This window comes from Pundamilia nyererei, unplaced genomic scaffold, assembly GCF_000239375.1.
Source record: "Pundamilia nyererei isolate P.nyererei 1_Seehausen unplaced genomic scaffold, PunNye1.0 scaffold00031, whole genome shotgun sequence".
Classification (NCBI taxonomy): domain Eukaryota; kingdom Metazoa; phylum Chordata; class Actinopteri; order Cichliformes; family Cichlidae; genus Pundamilia; species Pundamilia nyererei.
Genome location: NW_005187432.1, coordinates 862,971 through 887,687, shown reverse-complemented (window position 1 = coordinate 887,687; position 24,717 = coordinate 862,971). Strand labels below are relative to the sequence as shown.

At 39.1% G+C, this 24,717-nt stretch overlaps 1 protein-coding gene across 2 annotated transcripts; it reads left to right on the top strand.

Annotated features, from left to right (window-relative positions):
* Positions 1-1,667: 1,667 nt before the first annotated feature.
* nectin4b (nectin cell adhesion molecule 4b) lies at positions 1,668-24,497 on the top strand. 2 transcript variants are annotated; one of them, XM_005729160.2, is made up of 12 exons: positions 1,668-1,729; positions 1,910-2,124; positions 7,422-7,622; positions 10,292-10,459; positions 13,535-13,813; positions 16,568-16,685; positions 20,280-20,431; positions 20,735-20,900; positions 21,039-21,114; positions 21,386-21,442; positions 21,638-21,823; positions 22,901-24,497. In XM_005729160.2, the coding sequence occupies exons 2-12, from the start codon at positions 2,073-2,075 to the stop codon at positions 23,162-23,164; spliced, it is 1,719 nt and encodes a 572-aa protein (XP_005729217.1). In that variant the 5' UTR covers positions 1,668-1,729; positions 1,910-2,072; the 3' UTR covers positions 23,165-24,497. The 2 variants fall into 2 exon arrangements, with proteins under 2 accessions (XP_005729217.1, XP_013765220.1); XM_013909766.1 differs by having other exon boundaries at positions 1,688-2,124; positions 22,937-24,497.
* Positions 24,498-24,717: the final 220 nt, after the last annotated feature.

Sequence of the window (24,717 nt, the reverse complement as noted above, 5' to 3'; positions counted from 1 at the left end):
GCCAATTTAAAAATATAACAGGAAAGTGTTTAAATACAAAGCTGATATGTTTCAGACTGAGTGGATCGAGTGTTAGAAAGTGCAGCAAAGGTCCCGTGTATCAAGTCTTGCTGAAGAAGTGTTGTCAGAAACTGTCCGCACGTCTAAAGCTTCCTGTTTGCAGTCTGGGTTTGTGGATCAGGCCATCTGAGCTTAAGCCAATAAATAAACCATTGAAAGTAAAAACAAAACCCCTCACAAACTTTCAGGTTATTTTGGAAAAATAGAACAAACTGGCATCGATAATGGTGTTACCTTCAAGTACTTCTGGGGAACTCAGTTCGATGAATGCTGTGAAAACAAACTTCATCCACCCATTTTCTTCCACAGAGAAGAATTGGGGTCACATTCTGAAAAGAAATGAATGTCTCTGGGTTAATTATATATTTTAAAAAACCTTTCAGTTTAAATTGCTGGTATAAATGGAAGATGACCATTAGGGGAGGAATTAAAGCATACACGGTTATGTGAGGATTGTTAAAGAAAGGGGGCCAGAACCAGGCCGCCGAAAGGGTTAAATCGAGCCCACTAGCCTTGGATAACGTGAAAACAGCGATGACAGGGGGCATAAATGCTTTCTATCAAACGAGACAGTGTAAGAAAGGAGAAAAATTCATGACATAATGTGTTACTAAAGAATAACATACACATTACCGGTATGTTATGTCTAAAAACAACTTGGTCGTATGCGGTATGCATCCTGCCCACGTAAGACTATGTTGTGGCCCACCGTGTAAGATGAGTTTGAAACCCCTGGTTTACACAAAGAAACATCAACAACACTTGCACTATTGAATTTTCACCGTCTCCCCACAATGAATACTTTTTAACGGCTAATCCTACTTGCGGCTTTTCAGATCCTTTAGATGCTGTCATTAAAAACTTGTAGCATCTAAAATTCTTCCTAACAAACAGTAAAGTAACTATTCTGCACTCATACAAGCATGAAAGCGAGTCATTTAAAACCATGTTTGTGCAGTTCACCTGTTTATTTCACTGGTAAGCCACAGTAGTGAGGGTTTTAACCACACAATAAAAAACTACCGTTTTATTCTTCGTGTTCTTTTCTCTCTTTGACCCTTTTTTCCATTACTTTTTGATCTTGTTTTTCTTCTCTTGTTTTGTTCTAGTTTTTCTTTGTGATCTATTATCTTGAATATAAAAGGTTCTTGATCTTGGTGATTAGCAAAATGGGAAAAAGAAACAAACAAACAAAAAAGAAAATGCAAGTTTAGCTGATAGACAAAATAGATTCATAAATAAAAGTAGCCACCACTAATACAGTCGTTTCAAACAAAGTCTGATAAATACTCTCCAGAGTAAGGATTTTATTTACTTGCGTAATTGTAAGAGGACATTGTTGGATTTGTCCAAGAAGAGTAGGGGTGTTAATTAGTGTTACTTTTATAGCTTATTGATAAAATTGCAGACTACAATCAAATGATCAACAGTTTAACTGTTAATTTGATCCCTAAACATGTGTAGTTAGATATAAGAAGTTAATCTTGTGAAATTGCTTGACATAAAGTATATTTTTGGTTAATTTTCCGACCCTACCACTGCATTTTCATCTTGCGTCACCTGAACGCAGCGCTAGTGGGCGTGTCAGTGGGCGGGGCGGAGGGAAACAGGTGTAGCGAGTCAACCCAAACCTGTATTCTGGTGCTTCTGCCTTCGTGTGACAAGCGAGGTTGTTCTTTTATAAACACAAACTTTATTTTTCTGTCGTGCGAAAGCTCAAATGCAGATTTAACATTTTCCGTTTATTTGTTCATTTCACTGGAAATGAAGATAGAGCCTCTATCAGCTATTTGCTAACCATTGTTCTTTTATCAGTGGAAGTGTGATTTTTTTAAACATTATTTCTCAGTTGAACAGGAAACATCTGCTGCCCCTGGCTCCTTGCTGCGGGGTTTGTGTTTTTTAAACCAACCCTCAAATTCCCAGCTGAATTTGAACATGGAAGCTTAACACGAGATCTGAATTTCCCAGAAGAAGGCTAATAAAGAGAAACTTTTACTTTGGAACCAAACATGAAGTCAGCTGGAAAAAGTGCTGCGCTCCTGGCATTGCTTTCTTTAATCGGTGAGTTTTCTGTTACATTGATTTGCATGTAAAATTATTGTGACACTGCTTCATAAAACACGAATCACCTGTCTAAGCAAGTCATTTGGGGAATTCTGTGTTCTCCTTTCTGTTAACTGGGTCTGTGACGATTAAACATTTGACAGACATGGCATAAAGCTTGGATATAGTGTCTAAAATCTATACACTTTGAACTTCGTGGTAGCTTCTTGTGCTTAATGTTGGTGTAATTAACCCAGCAATCTTCCTATGAGTGTTAAAACAATGTCCTTTAATATAGAAGGGCTCTTCCCCCCCCCCCCCCAAGACACTGAATTATTACTATTGCAGTCTTCAAAAGTCTCTATGCCTTTGCTTTACTTGCCATGGTTTTGGTCCAATTGTGCAAATTTTTTTGTTACAACATGCAATGATTTCTGTCTCCAAATCTTAAGCTCATCATGTCACCAAAGATTTATAAATTTAGAAAACTTTTTAATTTTTGCTTTTTCTAAACAGACATATTGGATTTTTTTTGGCTACTTCTGATCTTTTAATTGCATTAACTCAACTGGAGAAATGAATGAAAACCTGAACTACAGCCACCAAACTCTTTAACTTGTGACAAGCTGTTACAAGCAGGGGCGTTTCTAGGATTTTTTTAATGGGGTGGCTGGGGGCATGGCAAAAAAATCAGTCAGGTGGGGTGGGACGGGGGCAGTTTTGCTAACTTTTTCTAAATGCAGAAAATCATCAACCAACATCTAGATAGACAAAAATAAAGCTGATTGCGTCACTAAACGGATATCATATCACTGCAAATCATCTCAGTCTAAGCTGAGTAATGTCAGAATAAAGCAAAAAGACTAAATTTCCAGTTTTTGTTGAGCTGCAGTTTAAGGTGCTGGTGAGAAACCATATTAGTTTCACATTGTGTATAGTTCTTTTTCTTTTCCTTTTTTTAATTGCAAAACTATTGACTACAACTCCCTAAGAAATGTAACCCAATAAGTTTTTAGATTGCAGTGAGATTCTAGGGTGTGCCTCATCAAATTACCTTTACATTTTTAATTTGTGCGCACAGATGTACTCGAAAGCAAGAAGGTAATACCCAGGGTAGGATTTAAACCTGTACAACATGCATAAAAGGAACAATAATTTACAATAATTTAGAAGACAGTCTTTTGTTTCCTTTCTTTCTTTGCATGTGCATTAGCTGCACCATCACATAGCTAGGCTTTTTTTCTGCTGGCTACTAAATATATATTTAAAAAAAAAACCTCAAATGAATCAGAGTTCATGGACAGGTGCCACCTCATGCCCTTCTGGACCTGCCCTGGGTTGCAAGTAGCTTTATATGGTTCAACAAGCTAATAAAACAAATGTTTGTTTTGGACAACAGTGTCCTTCCAAATTTTTTTGCAATATATTTGGGAATGCCTTTTGCTTTTTTAGATAACCTGTATTGACCTGTGCAACAGATCTAGCTACCCTCAGATAAATGGTTCTCAATTCAATTCATTTCAGCTGTAATTATATAATGCCAAATAACCACACAGTCACCCCAAGGTGCTTTATACTGTAAGGTAAAGGACCTAAAGGAGAGAAATCCCCAACTATAAGATGATATAAAATGAGCAAGCACTTGGTGACTGTGGGAAGGACAAATTCCCTTTTAACAGGAAGACGCCTCCAGCAGAACAAGGCAAGGCAAGTTTATTTGTATAGCACAATTCAACAACAAGGTGATTCAAGGCCAGTTTGGCGGCAGCAGCGGCGGCGGTGGGGGGGGTACTCTCTCTGCAGCATTTTAGATCAACTGAAGGCTTTTCAGGGAGGTTTCAGGAGAGCCTGATAATAATAAATTACAGTCCAGCCTAGAAGTAAGCAGTTTTCCTCATCACTCTGAGAAAGGATGTTTCTAGGCAGTCCTACATATTTACTTAATGTCAGCACTGAAAGAAATATCCTGGTCAAAAATGACTCCTCACAGTGTTATTGGAGGCCCAGGTAATGCCATCCACAGTGAATGCCTGGTTAGTCACTAAATCTCTTAGGATTTTAATGCAGAGTACAGTAACCTAAGTTTTATTTGAATTTGGAAGCAGGAAATTGGAGTTCATCAAGGCCTTTATGGATTTACGCCGAGCCTGTTGTTTAACTAGTTTGTTTGTCTCGTCTGGCTTCATGGATAAATGTAGTTGGGTGTCATCTGCGCAGCCATTAAAGTGCATGCAGTTTTTTCTAGTATTGCCTAAAGGAAGCATGTATTATGCAAAAAGGTCCCAGCACAGGTACCAGTGGAGTATGGAAATATATATATTTATATTTTAAAAAAAAGGGCTTGAACTTCATGACCAACTTTTGTGTGTGAAGAAGACTCCTGATTTACATTTACACAAACTGGAATCTATCAGATGGATATAATTCAAAGCCGTGCAGCACATTTCCTTTAACACTGATGGTCTGTTTGAATCTCTGCAGTAAAATGTTGTGATCAAGAATAGCAAATGCTGCACTGAGGGCTAGCAGGACACGTATAGTGAACTCCACCTTCCCAATACTGTTTCAGTGATATGATGAACACTAAATCCTGATTCGTGTTCTTCAAATGAACCATTCATCTTCCCACAATCACATAACTGCACTAAAACTCCTTTTTGAGATGCTTTTAGGTAAAAGTGGGATTTGCTAAGACAGCTAGATCAAGTAAATGCTTTACAGACAGCTTAAAAATCTGTAGTTTGAAGCATCATAACAGAGATAAGTTGATCGTATTTAAAATTGTAGCATTAATGTGGCATTAACAGTCTGCTGTTCTGCTGCACTCGTGAGGCCAGCTGACTATCTCAGAGTTATCAGTAATTCTGCAGCCATGAACATGGGTGAACTGTTCTGGTGTCCACATACTTTTGTCCGTGCAGGTGTGGAGAAAGAAGCAGCAGAACAGAATGCAGCTCTGTCACATTCTTATTCTTACTAAGTGATTTAGAAGTCGTGGCCCAACCTGCGTCTTCCTGGTTTTGGTTTTTTTTTTGATGACTAATTCTGATAATGTTTTCTGCTTTTGTTTCCTCATCTAGTGGAGATTAACATCATTTTACATTTAGTTTGGACTGTTCTGCTCCAGATGAAGGAGCAAACAGATGAATGTGAATGTGTTGTTTTTACTCTTGACCACAGCAGTTTGAATGAACAAGAAAAGCTTGTACAACAGCTTTGTGGTGCCCCAGTGTTTGTCTAGTGTGTGTGTGTGTGTGTGTGTGTGTGTGTGTGTGTGTGTGTGTGTGTGTTTGTATAATTCTTTCTTTCAGTTTATCTCTCGGCTCACATTGTCAACTCGTCTCCTTCCAAAAATCTGAGTCTATGTCTGTCTCTCTTGGTCTCTCTCGGTCTGGTCCTCATTTAGGTCAACCACACTGTAGTTCTTTGTACCTACTTTTGAACTTTCTGCCTGTGTGAAGAGGCATGTCGGCTCTCCTGTCTGTGCCACCGCTTTGTCAGTGTGTCCTTGTACTAACTATATCAGATCTGTGGGAGTCCCTGTCCTATATTGGCTTCTTTGTAATCATTGATTAAGCTTGTGAATCAGTAACCACAGAGCAAGGAAGAAAAAAAAAACCTTTAAACCCAGAAATCAAAGTGCAAATGTTTTGCATCTTCTGTTTGAGTTGTTGATGTGGCTCTCACACCCATTCCTGTTTCTCTCGCGGTTACACGTACGCATTTCACCAGGTGTGATAAATGTTCCAGCCATTAGTCAGTTCCGATTCATGGCTTTTCAACAGCGTCCCTGAGAGTTGACAAGAACCAGTAGTTGTCTTTTTGTGCTTGAGTTGCTAAAATGTTGGGTAAATCCTGGATTTTCTATAAAATATCATTAAAAATCATCTACTATTGTGCCAGAATGGATTCAGTGTGCAGGCAACGTTTTGCAAAACACTAAAGTTCCTTAAACATACAGCAGTGAGTTAATTAAATGCAATATTTCATTAATCAAATCCACATTTATTCCTCACACAGAAACCTGAGCTCAGGTGATGAAGAATTTGTTTTAGTTTTATTCTGTCGCAAAGCATTCTTTAAAACCAAAAGCAAGTCAAGCTTGAAACATGGAGATGCAGAAAGACATTACGAAATGAAACCGAATAAAGCAAACTTTAAACAGCGGGAAGATCATAGGACACAAAATGAAATCAGTCATCGAACAATGAGACAGCAAAACAAAAAAACGAGTTGAGATCCAATAGATTAAGATGGAAATATGTTTCTAATGCAATCAATGTGAAATGTAAAACAATAGAAGCGTAAACATGTGTTGGCGGGCAGATGTTCGTAGTCTTCACCCTCTTGGACCCCTACTGGGAGTAAACCTTGTTTCTCTCTCTGGTAGTTCAAGCCTGCTTCGAAAAATTAACGACTGGTTTTTAAGGAAAAAAAAAAAAGCAAATCCAAGACCTATTCTAATGATGGTCAAACCACGTCTTTATTGATATATACTTAGGTGTCAGATCTCGTCATTAAGGACTCAGTGGAGTCAAATGCTCTTTTTATGTGGGAAAGGGTTAAAAAAAAACTACACACGTGGAAACTTTTCCATGTTTCCTAATATAAAGGCAGTCTGTCTGAATTGTTTACTGTCAACAAGGAAATATGAAGTAATAAAGTTTTTGCTCTGTCGTGAATAGCAAGTTTGTTCACAAACAAGAGGCAATTTCTGCTTTTAAAAGTCACCTAAAACCAGTTTTTAGTGACTTTCTCGGTGTTGGCATGTCAACGGACAAGCTGGTTAGGTGAATGAGCGAATGCCTGTAATTGTAAATGTTTGCCTATACACAAACCTGTATAGGCTATACCCGACCTTCTGCCTGGAGCATTATAGGATAATGTCGAGCTTTTTATGATCATCCTGAACAGGATTGGTCATAAGAGCTGTCTGGAAGGAAGCACAAACACTTTGGATAACAGAAGAGTGGCAAAAACACACAATAGTAGCAAAATAGTTGTCATAGGTTCCCAGGCCCTAAGGTCATGTCTGTTTTGTATTTCTTCACTTTGAGGAGCTGGAACAACATATTTGGGTGTGTTGGCACTGACGGGTCTCTGTGAAATTATGGAGAGATTACTATGATGAGTAAAAACGACTGCATGCTTCATCACTTGATTTGGAAATTCCATGCGAAATACCATAAACGTAATTTAGTCTTCAAAATGTACAAATGCCAATGATTTGCTGTGTTTCCTAATCCAAACTCGCACTCTCCAAATATGCCTTATCTTCCACTGATTAAATCCACATGTTTCTCTTCCCTCCTCAGCCATGCGCGTGGGGGGTGGATTTGTGGAGCCTGCTAACCCCGTCACCACCCTGCGCTCCGTGACAGAGACTCAAACCAGACTCCCCTGTCAGTATCAGGTGGAGGGTGAGCAGAAGGTGGTGCAGGTCACCTGGTACAAGGAGCTTTCAGATGGCAGCAAAGATATGATCATCACAGCTCACTTCATCGACGGCCATAGAGGTACTTGACTGAAGAAGCTCCTGTAAAGTTTCTGGGGAAAATAAAAATTTCAGTAATAACGTCTTGGCAAAGCTTTTTTCTTTTCTCTTTCTTGGGGGGGTAATGAGCGAGGTGCAAGTCAAGCATTGTTTTCCCAGCAGATGCTGCAGTTGCAGCAGTCCTTGGACATGATACTTAGTGCAAGCATTTATTATCAAGACCAAAACAACTATTTGGTGCATCCTTTGGTTCCAAATACACTTACACACACTGCCCTCATCAGGTTATTGTTTATGGATTTGAACCTCAGTTATCAAATGCTACATCTGCTTTATAACTGCTTTATCTTAAAAAATATAGAGATAATGCAACCTAAGCATTAATGACTTGACAAATCCCAACCATACCTACACTTATTATAATATGCTCTATAATAATAATCAGGAACGCTAAGGTTCTTCATTACTGCAGACCAAAGTTCACTCAAAACCATAAGGAGAAAGAAATACTATAAAAGTGGTCAGCTAATAACAAAATATAGGAAAGACTTTGCTCTTTGTAATTTTATTTGCTTTGATACTAATAACTTTAAGAATGTCTGTATTTCATTGAATTGTTCCATTTTTCAGGTTATTAGAAACATGTATTGTTGTCTTACTAAAGTGTACCAGATAAGCTCACTTTTAGATCTGTATTCTTGTTTTTGGAGCTTTACTTGATTCACAGCTAACACCTCTCAGTTTAAAGATACAATCAGAAATAAAAACAAAACAAAACATAATTTAATAAAAAAAATATACATTTTACTAATAAATACGCATTAGTGTGTAATTATGTCTTCTAATAACTGATGCATTATGATCAACTCAAAATTAATCAATTAGAAATGCATAGAAGCAGGCGATGGTTTGTCATGTTGGCCTGATATTTTGGACACGGTGGCTGAGATTCACACATAAAATACAATGTCAATAGAGACTGGCCACGTGCGCAGTATGCCAAATATGGAAGAGAACAGGGCTCGCAGTTGTTCACATGTTGTGGTGGCAAATTTGAATTTGTATCTAACTCCAATTTCTGTCAGTGTAAAATGTTTAGCTACGCATTCGATCAATGAAATGTCTTAATATAAGACGTGGAAGAGCAATTTCAACAGTATGTCTCAGGTTTTCTACATGGCAAAAAATGCTGCTTTAGTAAGTAAAAGAAATCTGTCCCCAATGATCTAAGATGTAAAATTACAGAAATGTATAATTGAATTATTTTGGCATATTGTGACTGGCCATGAGAGAGGTTTTAAGGGTAGGAAAAGCTGTAAAAAGAAAAAAAAAAGTATGCTGTCTTTCACATTTTCCAAAGCCATTCAGCGTGCCGTATTGGAGTCTTTGCCAGGCTAATTGCGGCCCGCGCCCTTATGTTTGACACACCCCTGGTTTAGACGTAATATCATCCTTTTCCTCAAGCCTCATCTCCTGACACATAAAAACGTGCATAAACATGCTTATCTATTCCCAATATTGTCACAGTTACTTTGTGTCAGCAGATTAGACATCAGCATGAACATCACTGACTCATCGACTCATATCAGACTCCTTTCACAAAGTTTTACAGCTCCCTCCCAAATCAACATGGACACGTATTGACAGCTGAGGTAAACAGCGGACTGTCAACCTGCGCTTACTGCAGATGAACTTCAGTCACAGTTTGTTTGTCCTGCAGCGAGTATTATGCACTTATGCAGTTGATCTGCAATCTATCGACATCTAGCGAGAGATTTTAGATACTGTAACTTTAAGCAGACTTTCTTCTGATTGGCTGCCCCTCATAAAGTTTTGAACAGAAGGTGGGTGGAGCTTCTGTGCTCATAGCCAGAGCTTTGTGCCTGAAATTATGACATTGGGGATATCCACTTTCAGTAACACTGTATGGAGCTAAGAATAGGAAAAAAATGTCTGAAACTGAGCATAAAGAGCAGTCTGAAGCCACGCTTCAAGGAAAAGCATTTTAACATTTACAGTTTTGACTAATCATAACAGCCTCAGTGCAAGATCTGGAGGTTGGAGATTTGCTTTGTGAATTGGTGGAGAAGTCAGAAGGTTGAGGTACATGTGCTGGTTAATGGAAATGTAATTTGATCCAGAGGCCCACGGCTGGTCCAGTGGGCCATGATTGTATGAATGAATGTGAATCATGCGCTACTTCTACCTTTGTTAATCGTTTAAATACCTTTTTCCTCACTGCTGTTGTTAAAGAGTACTCACTACTATGAGTAGACCTGATTTAAAGGCTGTTACATTACTCTGCTTATAACACACATCATTTCACTTTCAGATTTATTCATGTAAAGATAAATTAGATGCATCATCTTTAATAGCAACTTTATCCATAAATTCAAATTAGAGTCACAAGTTAAAAGTACACACATGAGAAAATAAAACAAAATAATTGTTGCTGTGTCTCTAATTGGCATGTGGTTATTTGAAATGAGATCATCCCAGCAGACCATTGTTTTGTACCTGGATTACTCTTTATTATTTGTCTGTTGTGACGCTGCTTGATAACTGGAGGCTTATTTTAACAATGTCTAACCATTTATTCTCCTTTCCTGGAGCTAATGCTTTTGACAAAGGGTCTGTTTGACGTTTTGTGAGTGTTGAAGATGCTCACCTGAGGTTTTTGTTGTTTGACAGATTTTGGGCGTTACTCTGGTCGGGTGAGGTTCGAGAACAGCAACCCCATCAAGAACTCTGCTCTGATCATCCTGAACACAGAGCAGTCGGACGAGGGCACCTACGCCTGCCATATCTCCACCTTCCCCAGTGGAAATTTTGAGACGAAGATCGCCCTCACCGTCTGGAGTAAGACTCATCATCCTTTCTCTCTCTCTTTTTTTTTTTTTTTTTTTTTTAAATCTTCTCGCCCACATGTCCCTAATCCTGAGAGAGCTTCTGTAATGATGTTTACACCATCATATCTTCATAGAGGAACTGGTGACTGGGGGAATTCAGGTGTGCCAGCATGGCCACAAGCACTGCCAGCTTACTTTAGGTTTTAGCATGTGAAAAGCCAAAAGGGAAATTCTTTTAATTCTATATTATTCTGTTACTCCAACTAAAAATTAAGAAAAAGTTTAAAATATTCTCAAGTATAAAAAAGCACCACAGAATCTGCGTACACCAAAAATATGTTATGCAGACTCTGATTCTGGTAGGTAGATAGCAGCTCAGCTGTCAAAACATTTGCAAGTTTATTTGGTGTTCCAGAAAGATGGAGAGGGTTTTCCAAGATCCAAGATAAATAGGTTTCCACCACGAGGAGTGATTGAGTTTAAGATAAGTTTGGCCTTGATGTAAGTTTCGTATATATCCTTAAATCACAAGTTTACATAAAGAGCTTTACACCCCCATAATCTTTATAATCTTAATTCTTCCTCTAAAGAAGGGAGGATGATAGAGAAACGACTGGGAAAAGCGTGTTGTGTCTATACAAAGAAAAGCGATATAAAAAAGTATAATCACTATTAAAAAGTATGATATAATTGTGGAAACAGGGTTGTGCTTTAAAGAGCTGCCAACTTCAATTTCCCAGGTCTGTGGCAGAAGAAAAGCTTCCTCTTTAGCCTAAAATCACCTGTTTCCACTCCTTATTTTGTCTTTTGAACAATCTTTGCAGAAGTTTTGCACCCAGCTAAAGCCTGGCACAAGTAATTTCCCACTGAGAAAGGAGCTTAAAATTCTGTCCCCTTTAAAATGTTTCAAAAACTCATTTTGATGTATACAGTTTCTGCGGTGCCGCTGTTGTCCCCAGGCTTCCTCCTTTACAACCATAATAACAGCCGTGGGAACACCTTTGTGAATCCTCTGTGAAGTAAACCCTGGAATGATGCTATCATTTTTTAAACAACTTTCCCATTTCACTGCCAGTCATCTGCAGTAACAGACCTGTCTCAACACGCCCCAGATCTGACAAATCAACAGAAAGTTGAGTAGTAAGAGACAACTTGTAGCACTGAATTCCCTCCATGTTGGAACATTCAGCTGTAAAATGTTGATTTGTAAGTGCAGAAACTGATGCAGGCGGCTACCTGCCCACGTGTTACTGTCAAAAACTGTAAACTGAACAAACTGGGCATGTTGTTCTTAATGTGAAAGAATAGGTTTTAGAGAAATGACCCTACTGTGAATGCACTATGCCGAAAAGTCACATTTGGACTTGGAATTTTTGTTAAAAACTGGGTGTTTGGTTTACGGATACATTTATTTTAATTGGATGAAAAATGACCAGGATGGCGGTATCAGCATGTTTCACAACACAGCTTCTCTCATGAAGGCACTTTTCAGATAAGTTTGTCAGGTAAATAATGTGAGAGCTGAAATATTTGGAGGGGAGAACATCTCCCCTGCTCACTTTTTCTTGAATTGTGTCTTTTCTTGGCTGTGAGTCAGAGTCATTTATCACTGTGGAAGCTGGAATCATTCCTTTATTACTGTAAGCCAATGAGTGCAGCATATTTCCCTGGCTGATATGCTGCGCTGTGCTTTAGTGTTTTGTTTTTTTACTAGTTTCTGTTTTTAAAGGTTTGAGCTTTCCTCAGGTGGTGCCCTTTTCTTTGTCAGTTAATCCGTAATAGTTGTTGTTGTTAATGGTACCGACTTGTTTTGTCTGATGTATTAATAATCCAAACATTAGTGGAAAGAGTTAACCAGCCAGTGACTGTTTACAACAGTCATGACTGCAGAGTGAATCACAATCGTGTTAAACCAGTTGGAGACAGGGCAACAAAACAAAATGTAGCTGTGTGAAAACATGTAAGGTGACCTGTTCTGAGAGAGTTTTGCAACTTGGTGTTCTTACACAATTCCAATGAATTTGATGGTACTTTTAGTTGGAAACCCACAACTGTAATATGTGGAAAATTCTCCAAAGTAGAAGTGGGCACATTAAAGCACAAAAAGATCACTCTGTTTATACACTGTATATAAAAGATGGAAGTAGATTTGCATTAGCTGGATAGCTTTTCCCATTTTGATTTTTTTTTTTTAACCTTTCTTTTTGGTGTTGCGACCTGCTAACACTTGGTGCAAGTTGCGTTAATGCACATGATACAGAAATGGATACCTTCTAATTTATAATAGAAAAATACTATAATTTAATTGTTTCATGTATTACATCAAAAATAGTCAAATTCCACAAATACCATGGAGAGGTCCAGTTCAATGACTCATTATCAGGTGAGGCTGAGCAGACAGCTAGAGCTACACGTGTGTCTGCCCGCACCTGTCAGTCACATAAGCCACACCCACTAACAATGCCCAATTCCAGCAAGGTGGAATGAATGGGCGACGATGACTGTAAAGTTCAAAACCTTTTGTTTTAAACTAGGTTTTAAACCACTGGGATATGTGGTTTCATGTCCAAGTGGTTATTTGAAGATAGAAATCTAGAGGGATCAATGAAGGTCACCCTGCTGGTGGTACTAAATAGAAAGTCAGCAGATCTGTAGCTGGTTCAGCAACCCGGAAGATTTTACTGCACTCTGTCTGTTTTTTGTTTTTTTTTTGCTTTGCATTTAACTTTTGTAGATCAAATAACATTTTTACAAAAGGTATGCGGAAAAATGCAAATGTGAATCTGTTGTTGGTACTACAGGAACATTTTTGAATCATTAGGCAGTTCTGACTTGAAAGTCTGTACAAACTTTCATGCTAATCCCTCAAACAGATTTCATTTGCCAGTCAGGACAAGTGTTGGATCATCTACCCCCTTAGCTCTAAGAGCCAAGAAGTGAAAAATAAACTAACTTGGGAAAGAGACTTTGTAATCTGATGACTGAACTCATTGTGCATTTTTTTTATTTAGTACTTCAGCAAAGGATCAGATAGAAAGTCCAAACCAGAAGACTTAAATTAACCTCTTTCCTTTTCGTTGTCTAGTTTTACCCATCTCCTCCCTGGATCCAGTAACTCTTGTGGAGGGCCAATCCTTCCGTGTGGCAGCCACCTGCCGGGCTATAGGTCACCCACTTCCCATTCTCTCGTGGGACACGGACATCTCAGGAACGGTCCAGAACCGCACCAGCGAGACTCGGTCAGTGTCCAGCTACTTCTCGCTCCACCCCCTGCGTAGCATGAACGGGAAAAAGCTGGACTGTTTAGTGTGGCATCCTGGCCTGGAGGAGCCGCGTAGGATCAGCAACCGCCTGGAGGTTCAATGTGAGTATAGCTGTGGAGCAGAAGTAAAACAGACTGGAGCTGTGGCATTAAGTGCTGAGTTGCAGAAATAATATTGCTGGTTCAAGGAAGAACAATAGAAGGAACCAGAAAAGTCACAGAGTATGATATGGAAAAATAAGGGAGAGAATGGTACCCCTCACTGGCCCCTTCCCATTCTTTACAGGTCGGGGATCACACATCGCTCATTCTTGCCCGTCAGAAAAACATTTCCTGAAATTATTCAAGCAAAAATAAAATGTGGAGAAGTTAGAATGTTATCTGTTTTTACCAAGTTATTTGGTAGAAAATTCTGTCTCCATACAAGATACAGCTCTATAATTTAGCCTTAACATACAGCACACCAAGCTCGAGCACTGATCAGACGTCTTAAATCACCAGTAGGATCAGTCGTGGTGGATCGTTGCCAGTGAAGCTGTCACCACCGAGTCGCTCACTGATACTGCGACAGTGACAAAAGCGCTATGGCGGTCACCTTTTTTTCCTTCCCCTTGTCTGAAACAAATGTTTCACTTCAAACTTCATTCATGGGAAAGTGCAGGAATGTGAGCTTTGGTTTTGTATACACTGTCCATCTGTCAGACACATGACTTGCAGAAACCAGAGAGCGAAGGGTGTGGATATTGAAAGCAGTTTTAGTCAATTAACCATGAAAGTTTTAAAACAACATGAAATAATTTATCTTGACATTCGTCAGTAACTAATTTGAACATGTACTACACAAAGGTCATGTGTAGTGGTGGCTGATGCCTAATAAATGCCTGGACCTCCTACTGTTTACTAATTTAATTAGTAGATCATCACGCCCCAATACTGCTTTCTCAGTGCCATCCATATTTTGTTTTGGTGTGTTTTGCAGCTGTAAATAGATACTCTGTAAGCTTGCATTGTATGAAGCAGTGTACGTCACTGCAAAGGGTTTTAAATTACCACACTTGTGCTGTTTAGTGCAAACTATATGGTCCTATAGAATATGTAAAGAACTGGGACACGCCTGGCTTTTTAGTTAATAACAGGAACAAATAAAGGAAAAAATGACATAAGTGTTTTTACTCTCAGATTTCTTAAACACTGTTTTTATAGTCCCACCTTTCTCCTTTCACTTGAAGCTTTGCGCTGATCCTTGACGTATCGCGATTTAATCCTTCTTCCCTCTGCTGTTAAATATTTATAGGTTACTACTTAAACCAGCATACGCTGATGTTTTAAAAGCGGAAATTTGAATGCATAACAGCAGTTATGCCAGTTATAGAAGGTAACATGACAAAAACAAACATTACAATCGTGTTTTTTGCAGATTTCTTATAGTATTGTAGAAACTATGAATACTCCCAAATGACAAAAAAGTATTAGATTAAAAAACAACAACATTTCTTCTACATCTCATCCAAAATAATAATATTCACTTCAAATGGACACTTGTTAAATATTCAGCCCATACCAAGAATGGTATGGTGACCTAATAAGTTGGTCCCTCCCTTTTTATGTAGGTGTGTTTGCGACAATACGAAACCACTAAGTTAATATTTATGTTTGAACAACTCCGAAGACTAACACCTGCAAAACACAGCTATAACTAACAGTACTAACCACGCCCATGTTTTTCCTCTAATGGTGTCAAAATGTCGGCATTGAAATCAATAAACATATTACATTTTTAAAGGTTTTTATATTTTAGTTCTATAACCATTTTTGATCCTGCCAAATTCTCCTATAAAATTAATACTTGAGTACAGTATGTATACTACCTGTATATATTAATACCATTACATAAATGAAGATATTATGGTGATGTAGTATAAAAGGAGCATTATGTGGATGGTCTGCCAAACATCAGTCTATCACTGATAACTCAACTTCATGCATCTGAGCAAAAGTTACTTTCAAAATATTACATTTATTCCCTATAACCTGGCGGATTCCTGCACTTTCTTCAGCATGTTTTCATTCTTTGTATCTTTGAGTACCACCTTAATGACTCTTTTTTTTTTTTTGGTGAGTGTGTTGTGGTGGGAAAGACAGAGCTGTATTCAGCATGCAAACTAAATCAGCTCATACTTATCAGCATACTGTATGGAATGACACTGCAGTTGCTCTTTGCTGGGCTATGGGCCAAACTTTAAGCTCTCCCCTTTAATGGGAATGTAAGCCAATTAGATATTTTTGACTCTAGTTGCCCAGCAAATTATATTTATAAGGCTTAACTGTTAGTCTTTGAGATTAAAGAGCTGGGTAAATATTAGCTACTATCGGCAGATTTGATCCTGCGGCGGGAAAGTTTATCAGTAATAGTCTGTCCTTGACTACTGTTACTGTGTAACTGTGCCAAAACTTTAACTGTTCCAACAATTCCTCTTTGTCTGATTTGAAGGACATTTGTTAAAGGTGTGGGTGTGAGCGGTGCCAGCTTGCTTTTAAAATGGGATTAAATACAAGGTTTCAAGCTAAAGTTTTCTGCTAAAATTATGTACTCACTGTTAAAATCACTGAACTGGTGCTCAATACGCTTAGTAATGACTCCAAACCTCCCAGATAACATTTGAAATTTTGAGACTTGCGAAAATCTTTTTGTAGATTTAAGACGAGGAAATAACTTCATCTGTTGTGTTTATGGTGCAAACAAACTTCTTCGTGTCTTCTCTGCTGCTCTACAAAGTTCTCTATTTGATCTATTATGCAGCATAGGAGACACTAGGTTGTGATGCTGCTTACTTAATATTTGTGTTTCTGTGTCAGACCCCCCAGATGCTACGATCACGACGTCCTCGTCTCGTTGGTATGTGGGTTTGGAGAAAGCTGAGCTGGTGTGCGAAGGCAGGGGACACCCCACACCTCAAAACTTCACCTGGACGTGGTACTTTCTGCATTTTCACATACACATCTGTCACTCTGGCAGTCAACAACACTATGATGATATCATGTTAAATCCCACCTCCCCCTTTCTAATACTATTTATGCTGCTAATGTTCTTTTTACATGGCGCTGGAATGTAAGTCAAAACATAGATAAGCCACTGCTAACACGCATACACATGGAGCACACACCTGCAAACAACAAAGGAGTGCGCTCCCATCTAAAGGGGGGGGGGGGGTTCCTATCCTCTGCTGGCTCAAATCACTGCTGAATAAAAGGTGCGGTGTCGCGTTGCGAAATTTCAAGTTAGAAGATTGTGTTTCACACGAGGGAGGGAGTGAGCGACACAAGGAAGAGCAGGAGACACATGCTAAGCGTTTAATCATAGTGCCATGCTTTAAATATCACTCTAATGCCTGGTAAAACACTGGGTCTGTACTTTAATTAAAGACGCCAGCCATTACAGTTCTCCCTGTGCACACAGTGATCAAATGTTTTGTGCTGAGTACTTGGGTCATGAGGCAATCTTGAAATATTAAAGTTGTGCTAGTTTCAACCTCTCCACTAAGCCATCCATCACTGAGGCCCCACTGTGAGGAAATCCACTGATTAATTTTAGTTATAATGTCAGTAAACGTTTTGAAATGTTGACTTTTTTCCCCCTTGTTTGCTTTTTAACAATGTAAATATATAAAAATACAACCATTAGTCAATATGAGTGGCTGACTGCTGGTCTCTCCATGTGAGCATTCACAGAACAAATCTGTAGTTTAATCTGCGTTGAAAACACTGCGTAAAGAAGCAATTTCTCATTTAGTGGGGTTATGTAAAATATTGTTGACTAAGGAAATGATCCTACACGTAAGCCATGTGTGGAATAAATAAACTATCATTTCAGCTTTAAATATAAGAAGTCATGCTAGCTGTTTCTGTGTGTTGAGTCTTAATGCTAAATTCTTGGTTCCACTTTTATATGAATTGGCAGATAACATAAATTTTATCAGCAACCTGTGCATTTCCCACAATGTCTCACTGACTTTGAGTGTGCTGAGGGTGCAAGCCAGACTATTTGAGAAATAGTGGATCTATTTTTCTCAAGAGGCCATCTGTAGAGCTTACAGAGATGGTCATGCGGGTGTTAATTCTCTGGGTGAAAATCCCCTGTTGATGTCAGAGGTCAGATGAGAACGGCTAGACTGCTTTGAGCTGATAAGAAGGGAACAGTAACTCAAATAAGCACTTGTTACAATCAGCATATGCAGAAGAGCATCTTTTAATGCACAATACTATTGGACTAGAGCAGCAGAAGACCAGCCTGGGTGCCACTCCTGTACGAATATCCACTCGATCCATCTCTATCCACAAGACAATATTTTAGATGTAGTGGATGTAGGAGAGTCACAGCATGTACAGTACTGTTAAGTTTTAGGCAGAAAAAAAATGCTGTAAGCAGGCAGCACGGTGGCATGGTGGTTAGCACTGTTGCCGCACAGCAAGAAGGTCCTGAGTTCAATTCCACCATCAGGCCAGCAGGGCCTTTCTGTGTGGAGTTTGCATGTCCTCCCCGTGTTTGCATGGATTCTCCCCGGCTTCCTCCCACAGTCTAAAAACATGCACTTTGTTTGGATAGGTTTATTGAAAAATCCAAATTGCCCATAGGTGTGAATGCGGGAGTGAATGTGAGTGTGAATGGTTGTCTGTCCCTGTGTGTTATCCCTGCGACAGACTGGCGTCCTGTCCAGGGTGTACCCTGCCTCTCGCCCTTTGACAGCTGGGATAGGCTCCAGCGCCCCCCGCGACCCTGAAAAAGGATAAGCGGAAGCGAATGGATGGATGGAAATGCTGTAAACAAAGAATACTTTCAAAGACGGAAGTGTTAATCATTTATTTTCATCAATCAACAAAATGCAGTGAATGAACAAAAATAAAATCTAAATAAAATCAATATTAGGTGTGACCACCCTTTGCCTTCAAAACAGCATCAATTCTTCCAGGTCAGGGGTGGGCAACTGCAGGCCTCAGGTGTTGGTGTCCTGCAGGTTTTAGATGTGTTCTTGATCCAACACAGCGGATTCAAAATGGCTAAATTACCTCCTCAACATGTCTTGAAGTTCTCCAGAGGCCTGGTAATGAACTGATCATTTGATTCAGGTGTGTTGACCCAGGGTGAGATCTAAAACCTGCAGGACACCGGCACTTGAGGCCTGGAGTTGCCCACCTTTGTTCTAGGTATACTTGCACACAGTTTTTGAAGGAGTACTTCTTGTTCATTAAGATAGCTCTTAATGACTTTGGCTGTATGTTTGGGGTCGTTGTCCTGCTGCAGAATACATTTGGGGCCAATAAACAATTATGTTTCTGAAAGCATTCTTTGTTTACAGCATTTTTTTCACACCTACCTACAACTTAGGCATAATACTGTATGTGCAGCCCAAAAATCTGCAGCAGCTGTGTGATGCTGTCATGGGAATATGGACCCAAATCTCTGAACAGTGTTTCCAGAATCTTGTTCAGTCTCTTATGAGGAGAAAGGGGCCATCCAACCAGTACTAACAAGGTATACCTAATAAAGTGGCAGATGAGTGCATATTTTATTAATCAGAACAACCCTAAAAATATAGAATGTGTATGTACAACAAGTGTATCAAATTCACAAATGCCTTTCTTGATCTTCTTATAGCTGCTTTACGTTGCTCCAAAGACAAAGTCATTGTTAAGTGTAACAGATAATACCATAAAACATGTAATTTGCGTTATCTAGTAAACTTTTACTTTGGCACTATCGAGGCCAGCTACTTTAGTTTCACAATATGTTTTTATGTATAACTCATGTAGTGAAACTATATTGTACTACTCTAGTTTCAGTCATTTCACAATAGGTCTTTGCTTCATTGCACTGATACTGTGGTAAGTCACAAAAACAATAAGTCACGGGAGAGATTAGAATCTTTTTGGCCAGTGAAGCTGTATTGCACACCATATCTGTATCATTTCCACCATCCTCGCTGTGTCAGATGCAATCTCCACCTGTGACTCGATTTAGAAAAGGCTGGTCAGAGAAGCTAGGCGGGGTGTTGAGAAAAGAAATCTGACCCGGGGCGACTTTGACGGGGGGATAAAGCAGTAGGTAAATAGCTGGTGGAGCACAGTGAAACCAGGGGGGAATATGACCCCTCTCAGTGGACCTGATCAGAAACTGCCTCTATTATGTGGCCTGTACAATTTAGGGCTCAGAAGTTGGGCTTGTTTCAATCCCCCAAACCTAGTATTTACCTGGTTTATACAGATGAGCCCTGCATGCTTTGGTTCAGGTGGTTTCACTCTGTGATGAACCTGATCCTTCAGAGTGTTTACTAAGCGGATAACTTCCTTGATTCAAACCAGTTTTTGCATTTTCCTGTTACTTGCAAGCAAACGTCATTAGATATTTGTATATTTCCAGCTCTCTGGTTTGAACTCTGCTCCTTTCATTTTGTTGTTTGCAGCTATGAGCCAAAGCTGTTGTTTCAAACAGTGAGTCACAGGCTTCTGCGTAGTTCACCTCTCTGTGACATCTGCAAGTTAATGGTAACATTTTTCTTTTGATTGCTTGCAGGAAAGGGGGAGCTCTGCCTGACGGGGTGTCTGTGGTTGGAGGGAAGCTCCTCTTTCAGCGGCCCGTTCACTTGAGTGACAGTGGGGCCTACGAGTGCATGGTCACAAACAGTGTGGGAAGGGGAAAAACTGAGTATATGCTCAATATAGATGGTAAGTGCAATAAAGCTAATTTTGCATACATTTTCATGGGATTTAATGGAGAAACTGTTCTGCTGCTGTGAGCTTTGTTGATGTTTTTGCAGGTGGAAATTTAGACTTGTTTTCCAAACTCCTTCTGAGTTGGTGTAATTTTGAACATTTGCTGCCCCCTCTTGTTAGATACAAGGCATTAACAGTTGAACTCAGTCTGGATTACAAAAAAAATATTAAAGGAAAGATGTAGCTGTGTTGTTGTTGAATGTATTTATATGCGAGAGAGTCATCGGATCTTTTCATATTTTTATATTTTTTTAGAGATGCAATGGCGCATTGGCGAAACCCCTCCTGATAACCTGCTGCTGATCATAATTTGTGCCTCCACCGGAGGTTTAATCCTCCTCCTGATCATCATCATCTTGGTGGTTCACTGCCATCATCGACGTAGAACGAACAAGCTTAAGAGAGAGCTATGTGAAAAATCGTGAGCTAAAGCACATATTGTTAAAGAAGGCTTTTATTAATAACTTCAACTGGGATTTAAACTGATCTATTTTGTCAACATGCAGGTTTTCCATAAATCCTCAAAATGTGTGTGTGGTTTTTATTTTTTTTCTCCCAGGGATGAAATTAGGAGTTTCTCTAGGCAAGCCTCTTTCAGGAGAATAAACTCTACCAGCACAGACTTCAGATACCAGGTAGGAATACGCACACAGACAGACACACACACTCTCCTGCTGACAACAATAACCTGCAAGCTTGAAGGAAGCCAGGTTGACACACCTGTCCTGCTCGGGTGGAGCCGCTGGCAGCTCAGGCTGATGATTACAGGCTGCTGCAGCTTCAAACAACACTGAAACGTGCAGCGTTCATAGACACATATCATTAATATCTCTTTTTTGGCGGTTTGTTATATTCCTCTTCGTGTTCAGGTTCACTAATTTTTTGCGACTTTCTATTTTTCTCCAGGGTGAAGACTCCATGCTCAGAATAGATAGCCGAATGAAAAACAGCCAAATGTCTCTGGTGAGTGTCTCACTGTGATGAAATATATCCAGGTAGAATACTGCTGATCTTGGTTCTGCCTGCGCTGTCTCTAAGGAATTGTTCATATAGCTGCTTCTTTCTAATGTTGAAGGTTTTTTCAAAATAAAATGCTTTAAGATCTTGTCTCACATTTGCACTTTATCATTACATTGAATGTCCTCTCCCTGCCTACAGGAGCATACCCATTCCACTCTGGGTGGGAGGTGGGGGCCAGGAGATGTAGAACTGGATGAACTGGGACGTCCGGTCATCTGGTGTGAAGGCAGCGATATTCCAGGAGGAGCTGAGGTTGACGGAGGGAAGGAGGCGCAAAGGAACAGGGTGGAGTCATACCTGAAGAGCAGTAGCAACATGTCGCTGGTATGTGTCAGCGTCTGAGAGATTAAGTTTGAAATGTGTTTCGATTTGTTTGTAATGTATCATATGGTAACGGCATGCTGTATTTATTTCTGAGTTTGCATCGTCACTGAGGGTGACGTGGTAAAACAAAAGGGATTCAAATGACAGGAAACATTTTAGGAAACAACAGCAAGAAACGTCATCTCTGTTTTATTAGTCACTTTATAATTGTTCCTGTCTTCTACAAATGATGACGCTTTATTGGATTTATTTAGAAACAGGATCAGGAATGTAAACATGACTGTTTTGTTAAATCTGGATTACAATCTGATGTCGTCACGACCAAAGCTTCACTTAGAGGTTTCATACAAAAGAGATTGAATACCAGTGTGCATTCTCTCCTAGCAATTATTACCACAAAAAACATCATAAGAAATATTGGATGGTAGGATATGGTCCATGTTGTGTTAGGAGCTTTTTTTTTTTTCTTCTTTTTTTTTAAACCTAGACTTCTACCTCAATAAACTGGTTTTCACTGATCCCATAGACGGTTTTGGTAGAAATATAAAGTTTATCTACAGATTATCCAGCTTGAATTTGGATTTTTAGTGCAAGTATCATAAACCCAGTTTTATCCCCTCTGTGCCTTTTTCAGTCCAACTTCAATTTTTTGGTTATATAAAGGGGACCTATGATGCTCATTTCCAACTAAATATGTATTCTTGGACTCCAGTAAAATAGGTTTGCCTGACTCATAGTTTATCCTCTTTATGGGGCAATCCATTTTAGCCATTTTCTTTCTTAAGGCCACCATCTCCTAGCCAACTTTCATGTGATTGGCTGATCATACAGAGCCAAAACTAGAATAAACAGTGTGAAACTAAGTGGTAGAGCAGATTGAACCCTGAGGTTTTGGCTTGCAGGAATTACCTGTTCATCTGCTGAACTCAGTGTTTAAAACTTCAGTTTCAACATTAACTGTTGTAACTGTGTATTTGAGAGAAAATAAGGAAAGGCATAATAGGTCCTCCTTAATATTGGTAACTTTCAGGACAAATCAGGAAAAACAGTATTCTATTTTTATACTGTTTCTACCAGGACTCAGGTCTTCCTTCATCTTTGGTTCCTCTGAAGGCTCAGCAGGATGACGGCAGCGGGCCCAGAGAACCAGACGCCTGCCAGCCCAGGGAGAGAGAGGACTGGGTTCCCACACAGTGTGAAGGACACGACAGTGACGAAGATGGGAGCCACTACCAGTTATCACAGACTCTCAGGAATTACTTTGACTACAGCAATGGGGCCATCAGGCCCAAGCCAAGTAACAATTCCATTATTCTACACCCCAGAGGACAGCTGATCTAGACAGGACTCTCATCTGTGATATGAAAAGAGAGACTGTCTGTATCTCTGCAGTGACTCTGACTGTGACGTTTGATGTTTGCTTTGAATATATCGGAAGGGTAATTCGTCTCAGGTACTATCCCAATGCTGATTGTTGATTTTTTACTTTAGAGATTCTTCCTTATTTCTGTTAATCAAAAGAAGGTTATGAGTTGTTCTTTTGAGCATTTTATGACTTCATCAGTGAGGTAATAAAAAAGAGATGAGGAATAATTTGGGGGGAGAGAAAAAAAAAGTCCTGAGCCAGATACGACTGGTATAGTAGAACTGGAACATTTTGGACCACTAATGTAGAATTAAGTTTATAGAGAGTTTTGCCCTGAAAGGTATGCAAATGAAAAGTATTTTTGTTCTTTAAGGTATTGTATTAAGAATCCTGTTACAAATGTTTACTATGTTTGGTGCAAAGCTGAGTTTTGCATCCAGTGCTTCTTGTTTAAATACATGTGAATAGATACAAAGGACTTGAGAATCCTGCCTCATGCAGGACAATATGTATATATTGCATATGTTTATATACACTGATCATCCACGACATTAAAACTGTTAAAAGGTGAAGTGAATAACATTGACTCACTTGTTACATCGCTTCGCCCTGTAGAGAAACCTTAGATCTGGCGACTCCACATCACAAAAATTATTTGAGGAACTTGGCAAAGAGTCCAAGGTGCTGATACAAACTATCAGCTCCTCAGATCCAAATTGAATTCAGGTTTTTGAGGCTGATACTCGCCCAAAGGATCAAGTAAAGACACCCTCAGCGATCCAGTGCTCTTGCCCCGATGGGTCAGTTATTTCTACATTGTTTCCACATTAACTCTTGCACATTAGGTGTTCTTATGTTAATGTCTGATATATGTGTGTGTGTACATTTGTTTATTAATACATCTTTACAGCCACCTGCTGCTGTCAGCTTAAAAAAAAAACCTCGTTAATATGAAGAACAAAAGAGACGATGCTGAAAGTTCTTTGGCCAGCTGGTGTTGAAATGCAGCAAACTGGGTCAGTTTCATCTATATAACTATAACTTTTTAGTGCTGTAAATACCTTTTGTAAAAAAAAGAAACATTGTGATGATACAAATACAGTGTAAATTTTTCTATGCTTTTTTTTTAAGAAGATCAGGAAGTGATGTGTATATGTTGAAAATCTTTATTTGTAAAAGTGCAGCTTACAAACATTCTTTTAAAAAACACTGGAACATTAAAGCTACTTCGGGAACTTCATGAAACAGTAGAAACTTTATGGGTTATTCTGTTATAGGTTGATGAATTTAAATAAATTTTTTATTGAAGAAAAAGTTAGGATTTTTGAGAAATATTGTTTTTCTTGTTATTTATAGATTCAAACACTGATACTACCTTCATATTTTACTAATAAAGGCATGGAAGACAATTAACTTTGATGCAAATTAAAACATGGTTGTAGTTTTAGCAAGTGTTTACAGGACAGATCTTTGCTTGGCCAGATGCCCTAACTCTGTTATGAGGTTATTAGGGACTAGCAGGTCACTG

Excerpts from the sequence above, each read along its gene's own strand:
- nectin4b (XM_005729160.2), top strand. The coding sequence starts at position 2,073 with ATGAAGTCAGCTGGAAAAAGTGCTGCGCTCCTGGCATTGCTTTCTTTA. Across the intron at positions 2,125-7,421 it reads GGCATTGCTTTCTTTAATCG|CCATGCGCGTGGGGGGTGGA; the intron begins GTGAGTTTTCTG and ends TTCCCTCCTCAG. Across the intron at positions 20,432-20,734 it reads GTATATGCTCAATATAGATG|AGATGCAATGGCGCATTGGC; the intron begins GTAAGTGCAATA and ends ATATTTTTTTAG.